At 54.4% G+C, this 7,156-nt stretch overlaps 1 protein-coding gene across 1 annotated transcript in view; it reads left to right on the forward strand.

Annotated features, from left to right (window-relative positions):
- The window catches only part of PIWIL1 (piwi like RNA-mediated gene silencing 1), a 235,586-nt gene extending 228,444 nt beyond the window's left edge, over positions 1 to 7,142 (forward strand). The window contains exons 19-21 of the mRNA XM_004709621.2: positions 5,057 to 5,182; positions 6,483 to 6,630; positions 6,752 to 7,142. Coding sequence (XP_004709678.1) covers positions 5,057 to 5,182; positions 6,483 to 6,630; positions 6,752 to 6,868 — 391 coding nt within the window. The 3' untranslated portion in view covers positions 6,869 to 7,142. The remainder of the gene's footprint in view (positions 1 to 5,056; positions 5,183 to 6,482; positions 6,631 to 6,751) is intronic.
- Positions 7,143 to 7,156: the final 14 nt, after the last annotated feature.

Raw genomic sequence — 7,156 nt, forward strand, 5'->3', positions numbered from 1 at the left:
TCCGGTTGTGTAAGTCACCCTTGCTTGGAGAGGCGCCGCGGGGAACGGGTTGGCTTCTGAGTGAGAATGTCTGCTTGTCTGTCGCTACTGCTGACTGGACCACAGAGCTCCCCCTGGTGGTTTTTGTAAGGTCGGTTTGTTTTTACAGATTCCTTTAATTTCTCCATAGCTGGAAGTGCCCTATTTCTCACATTTGAGGGACAGTTTTGCTGGATAGAAAACCCCTGGTTGGCGTCGTTCCCCCATACACAGCTGTTGCACGTTCTCCCGTTGTCCTCCTTGCTGCATGGGTCTTGGTGAACAATCAGCTTAGTCTTACTGCTTCCCCGCTGCAGTGGCTTTTCATGTTGCCAAGAGGCCCTCAAGAGTCCTGTCTTTTACTTTGGAAAGTTTGATTATGATCTTGTGGTGATCTTCTTTGGGGATCTATCCTGTTTGGGTTTTTTTTAAAGCTTCTTGAATGGTTATTTTATCATCTCATGGTCAGAAAACTCTTGAACTTTCTCTGGTTTTGTTTGTTTGTTGTTCTCAAATTTGTTCTTCTTGATAGATTCCGACAAAATTCTTAGACTTTCTACAGTTTTGGTGTTTTGGACGTATTGAGAGACGTCTTCAAGCTCGTCAGTCAGGCCATGCGCTGTTCTGCTTCTCTTGCCTTGGTGGGTTTTTTTTAAGTATTATTTGTTTATAATATTCTTAGTATTCATCCCTGGGATTTGTATTTGCTGATTTTGTGTGATTTATCTTTACTTTTTCCTTGCATTAATTGTTAGATTGCTCTCGTAGTGTTCTCCTGAGTTCTTACAAAGTTTCTTCTGTATTTTTTTCTCCTTTTCTTCATCGATTGGAAGTGCCTAAAACTCATTCTTCTGAATCCCTTTCCAGCAGTGCCGATGCCTTACCTTCCACCCACGCCGTCACGTTGATCCCAGCTGACAAGCAAGCCTATAGGACTGGGCAGGACTGCCCGCGTGGGTTTTCAAGACAGGAAATCTTGGCATGCGTAGAAAGCCTTGTCTTTCTCCTGTACTAACCTTCACAAGAAGGTCTTTTGGCTCTTTAAATTGTTCCATTCTATCCTGTTTCTTTGTATGAAGTGTAACTTTTGTGTCTAAGGCTTGGTGCTGCTTTTTATTTGTATTTATTTGTTGATGCGTTAGTACTGGAGTATGTGGTGGCCCATGCCCACTTAAGTGTGGCTGGTGGGGTGGGGGTGGCTAGGTTGTGTGGAAACAGTTGTTTACATCAGGTGTAGTGAGAAATGTCTTTTTCAATAGACAAATCTACAACAACAACAAAATGAGATAACACATTCACACAAGCAGTCACCACCGTAGGCTTTCCAAGCTCCCACTCTAGCATATCCCATAGGAGTGCCATGGGGGGGGGGGACTGGCGATTTTCCTGGACACCAAAGGTTCAGGAAGTTCGGGGTGATTCCACCCCTCTTGAGCCCTGTGCTTGGTCACTGATGGGTTATGAAGACAGAAATTCCAAGCCAGACTGGCAGCCTTAAGGCATTCACAGCTGCTGCCACCACTGAGTGGAGATTTGCCGCAGCTGCCAAGTGCCAGAATTTGTGGCCTACCCTGTGGCTAGTCTCTGTGGTCACCAGGAATGTGGGTCATTAGGGGGTTCTGGCCTGACTGCACCTGCTCAAGTGGTTAAAAGCAACACAACTCGAGGGCACGTGCACCCTCTGCTGACTCCGAGTGGGGTTTTCAGCCTCTGCTGGTGCAGTGTGCAAATATGTGTGTCAACGACCCCTCCACGCACCAGGGAGCCATGGGGAGGGAAGTGCTGGAGGTGCTCCCATTCTCCCTACCCCAACGTCCTCCCATGCTGCAGTCCAGCAGTCCACCCCTCTTTCACACCACACCCACCACCAAGGGGATGTGGAGCCAGGGGCACAGCTTGGCAGAGCCCAGTTACACGTGCCCACCAGAAGGCTGTGGTGAGCTGGGAAGTTCTCACCCGTCAGGCTGCTGAGCACTGGACCCTGCTGTACCACGGACAGAGCTGCCAGCGCGAAGCCGGGCAACAGAAAATGTACTGGTTTGCTTGACTTCTCTGCTTGGGTTCCAGCCTTTATTTCTCTGGGTCGATGTCTGCCGCATTTAACCTGGTTTTCCTTTGGTGTCCAGGGCTCCCGGTTTTTCCTCTGCTTCTCTTTTCCTGTGTCTTGGTTGTCGAGAGTCTGTGTGGTATGTCTGTTTGGCCACCACGTTGGCAGGAAGCTGAATACACCATGTTTGGGGTTTGGTTAACCATGTCTTGTGCATGTCTTCTGAGCTGCATGTCCTGTCTGTTGGGACCTTGTGGGAGTGAAGGGAATCGAGAAATCCAAGTGGATGTTTCTCCCTTAGTCTTTTTTATTACTCACAGCGTTTGGCAGTGTGTGTTTCCAAGAAGTACCCATTGGAGGTGAGTAGTTTAAGTTCATCAAAGGCCCTGGGGGCGGGTGCAGCTGGTACACACTGCTTGTTGGGCAGGTGGACTGGGCTCTGGGCCCCTTGTCTGCTTCCCAGCAGAGAGGCAGAGTGAATGGCTGTCAACTGAATTTCCCCGTGGTATTTGGGCACAGACTGGCAGTACTGAGCTAATGAGCCCAGGGAATTGGCCTGGCCACCACTTCGTGGGCCAGTGGGCATGCCCACTAGAGGGTAGGACTACACCGATAGCTTGTGTGCACCAGTGCCCATAGTTGTGTGGCAGATGCCACATGGTTGGTGGTGCAGCTGTGTGGCAGTGGACGGATGTGAGTGGTCAAGAGCAGGGAGCTGTAGAGCCAGATGTGGGTCAGCTGGGAACGGACCTTCCACTCGGTGGAGGGAAGACACGATGGGACCGCCACGTGCAACACCTGCCCACAGGACCCAGACCTGGGAGAGCTGTCAGGGGTGCGGCGGGTACCGCAGTCAAGCAGCCGTGGACGTCTGGTTCTGAGTGCAGGAGGAAGTGGCGCGCACTCCGCTGGAGGCGCTGAGTGCGCACTGGCGCTGTGGAGCAGGGCGGCTGTTGTGAGAATGCCCACGAGGGGCCAGAGGCACAAGGAGAGCGCGTGCTGTTGGAGACATGGTGCCAGTGAACTCGCTCAGTGCAGAGCGGCCACAGAGCCTCCAGTAGAGGCGCCGGGGGCCTGGGAGGCGGAGTGACGGCAGTGACCACGAGATGCGCTAGACAAGCCTGGCAATGATGCGTGAAGTTGATGTGAAGGTGCAGTGCCAGCAAATTGTTAGCTGATTTGGGAAGTTTGACAACAAAGCAAATCAGAAAGTCAGGTCAGCATATTTGTGACTTGTCTTTCTTTGACCACCTGTGCTAATTTTGTATGCTAGGTGGCTTCTCAGTGGTTCACTTCTCAGCATGAATAAATCGTTACAGGGTTGAAATGATCTCTGGCCTTTCCGCCCTTTTGCAAAGTGCCATGTTTAGGAACTAAAGCAGCCATCACTTCCCAGCAAGTTGCCATCCCCTCAGACCTGTCACAGGCAGCAGGAAGGTGAGGGCCCGAAGGCTCCCCTGCAGGGCTCGCTGGGTTCCGTCAGGGTCCAGGGAGACGTCGGCTAGACAGTAGCTGCAGTTCATCTGCGTGTAGATGGCGACACTCCCAACAGTGTCCTCGGAGGGTATATAGCAAGGCCCTTGCTTGGGCCTTCTCTGTGAGTCACCACTGCCATGCGCCTGGGTTTATCCCTAGGCCAGTCTGAGGGGAGCGACCTACTCCACCTGACTTTGCTGATGTCTGGGGTGAAAACTAGAAGTCTGGCATTGCAAGGAGTGCCTGTGGTGTGGCAGCTCCACGGTGGGCTACCACGTCATAGTTGGTAGTTTGGGGCTGCCCGTAAGCGGCTCTTCTGGAGAGAGACTGGGTTTTCGACTGCCAGGAACCATGACAGTCTCGTAGACCCACAGGGGCTCGGAGTCAGCACCGACTCGATGGCAGTGAGTTTGGGCCTTTTGGTGCTCTGGCCAAACCTAAGCCACCCAGTTGGTTCCGTCACCTAGTGGATCCTTTACAGGTGTTCTGAGGCTGTAAATCTGAGTGGAAGCTGAGCCGCCTCATTCTCATACGGAGTAGTTGGTGGTTTGAACTGCCAACCTTGCATTTAGCACTTAACCCACTGCACCACTAGGAGCCTCACCTGTGTCCTGAAGGGGTCACACAGAATCACTGAGGCCGTCGTCATGGCGACCTGCATGGAGTGTTTGCTCATCCTGTGCTGTCACTGCTACCGTGCATCACACGTTCTGATTGTCTGATTGCCACCAGGATGTCTGCCGAGCAGCCACAGCCGCTTGAAGAGGGAGGGAGCTGAAGGCACTCCAGGGCACCCGGCACTGGCAGCCTCCAGGCGGCGCTCCGTGCGCTGGTGTGGGTGTAGCGAGCAGCACAGGAGAGCTAACCAGGCCTCTGGGAAGTGACCAGGCTTGGGCAGGGGCACGGGAAACCTGCTCTGCTGAGATGGGAGGGCAGGACAGTGGCTGCTGTAGGGTGTCCTGGTGTGGTAGTCTGCTCATCGAGTTCTTCCTCTGGAACTTTCTAGCCCCGACCTGCTGACACAGCTGGTTACGCTGTGGGGCTTAAGCGCTCACTAGTTCGCTGACCAAGACTTTCAGGCTAATACCCCAAGTTCCACATAGCTGAAGGGGGGCCCACAGTGGGGGCTTTTCAGCTGGGAGCCCCGGAGACACATGTCCCCTGAAGCACCTTTTGAGGCAATAAGGGTGGGTGATGAGGCGGCCGGTAGTGGCTGGTCTGGTCTGTGAGGAAGCTGTGACCTTGTGTCACAGCGAAGACACCCGACACCCTCTGTCCCCTCGCCATGGACTCCTCACCCAGCAGGGGCTCAGGCGCCTTTTCCAGCTGCCCTCCAATCTGTTCCCACTTGTCGTGACCTCTGTGCAAACGCTCCTTGACCCCGTGCTGCCCTCCCTGCCACGATCGTGTCGGAGTCCGCTGTGGGGGCTGCTTGGCTGCAGTCAACTGTGGGAGCGTCTGAGGGAGCCATGGCCCTCCTGCCGGTGAGCGAGACTGACTACGTGCTTACCCTAGCCCTAGGCTCACCGTCATTGTGGTGAAGAAACGCGTGAATGCCCGCTTTTTTGCCCAATCGGGAGGACGACTCCAAAACCCACTTCCTGGAACAGTCATTGACGTGGAGGTCACCAGACCCGAGTGGTGAGTTCCCCGGCAGCCTTCACACCAGCTTGTGCCACACATGTGCACGCTGCGTGCCCTCGAAGACACCAGGTCTCCCGCCAGTGTGCTCTCACTGCCCTCGGGTCCATGCCGACTCCCAGCGACCCGCCCCTGTGACTTTTTGAGACTAGCTCTTTATAGAAGGACCAAGCCCTGTCTTTCTCCCTCAGAGCACCTGGTGGTTTTGAACTACTGACCTTGTGGTCAGCAGCCCAATTCAGAACCACTATGCCATCAGGGCGCCCTGTGTTCTGACATCATCTGTAAAGTAGGGTCTAAGGCGGACCAGGATTTCTGAGCAGCTTTTCTTTGGGAAGAGTTGGTTAGTCATGCCTAGAATTAGCTGTATCTGCACAAGCTAAGGAGGGAGCACTGGCGTGCTGCGCTGTGGTGTGGCCTACCTCGCTGGCCTCACACTCACACCCTGTTGCCCTGTCACACCCAATGGAAGCAGGCATAGCTCTAGATCCCAGTGGCTGAGAACTGTGGCTTTTGTGTACCCAGAGCTTGTGTGTGGACTTTGGCCTGATGGGACAGGAAAGCCACCCTGAAGGCATAGGGTCCCGTTCAATCTGGAGAGCCAGGGCAGAGGGGGATACCGCTGCTGCTCAAAACCCCTTGGGGGGGCGGGCAGGACAAGAGGGTCTGTAGCAAAGGAACCTCCAGCTCAGCACCAGCAGTAGTGAGGGTGTGCTCTGTTGTTGCCCGTGGAAGAAACTGAAGCAAACCCACCACCGCTCGGTTGGCTGCAGCTCAGAGCTTCCCTCTAGGATGGAGCAGAAGGGCCACATTTCCCTTCCAGGGGACAGCTGGTGGATTCACACTGTCAACTGTGTGGTTAGCAACCAAGCCCTTCACCACTAAACCACCAGGTCTCTCTGCCTTTCAAAAGAAGGCAGCTGGCGCCAGGGTCCGCGTGGCTCCACTGCGGAGTTCATGGGTATATGCTGTCCACGGACCCTTCCTGCACTTCTGGACTGGGCGCCCTGCTCTCTGACAGGCGGGTGGTTGGTCCCCTCTGTTGTTCCTCAGGTAGATGACAGTTTAGACACGGGTTCTGGAGGACGGTAAGTTAAGGGGAGGAATCGGCACTTGGTAAAGCTCCGTAACTTCTGTGGAAGGACAGGCGGAGGAGGAACAGGCTCCGGACTTGGTGGAAGGCCCCTTCCATCCTGAGAAGGGCTGGGTGCAGGGCCGGCCCACTGGAGAGACTTGCGTGGCCTCGATGTTAGTACTCAGCCCACACACACCCCTCCCCCCGTCTGGGTTTGTAATCCAGGTACGACTTCTTCATCGTGAGCCAAGCTGTGAGGAGCGGCAGCGTCTCGCCCACACACTACAACGTCATCTATGACAACAGTGGCCTCAAGCCGGACCACATCCAGCGGCTGACCTACAAGCTGTGCCACGTGTACTACAACTGGCCGGTGAGTCCCGAGACGCCTGCCACCCCACCACAGGATCCTTGGTTCCAGGTCCTTGGTTGGCGAGATGGGTGGCCCAGAGATCATCAGGAGTAATAGGGCTTGTGTTTTTCTTTCCCTGAAGGGTGTCATCCGCGTGCCTGCTCCCTGCCAGTACGCCCACAAGCTGGCTTTCCTTGTGGGCCAGAGTATCCACAGAGAGCCCAACCTGTCCCTCTCAAACCGCCTCTACTACCTCTAACGGCGAGGACGGCACTCTGCAGCCGGCTGTGTTGGGTGTTTCTTTCTGAAAATGGCAGCCGCGGGGTGCTCTCTGCATGAGAGCTGGGGAGGGAACGGGGAACCTGGTGCTGGCGTCCGATGTTACTGTGAACTGATGTCCTTACTTCATAGGTAAAAAGTAAGATTGTGGCTTTCAGCTTGTTCGCCTCTCATAAGTGTGCAACGAGGGTACTTTGTTTACTTCTTTCTGTGTTGGATAAAATGTGGCGGGGAAGGTTCTTTGCATTACAGATAGGCACTCCTCCAC

This window comes from Echinops telfairi, unplaced genomic scaffold (assembly GCF_000313985.2).
Source record: "Echinops telfairi isolate 266 unplaced genomic scaffold, ASM31398v2 ScPeMD7_7412;HRSCAF=8450, whole genome shotgun sequence".
Classification (NCBI taxonomy): domain Eukaryota; kingdom Metazoa; phylum Chordata; class Mammalia; order Afrosoricida; family Tenrecidae; genus Echinops; species Echinops telfairi.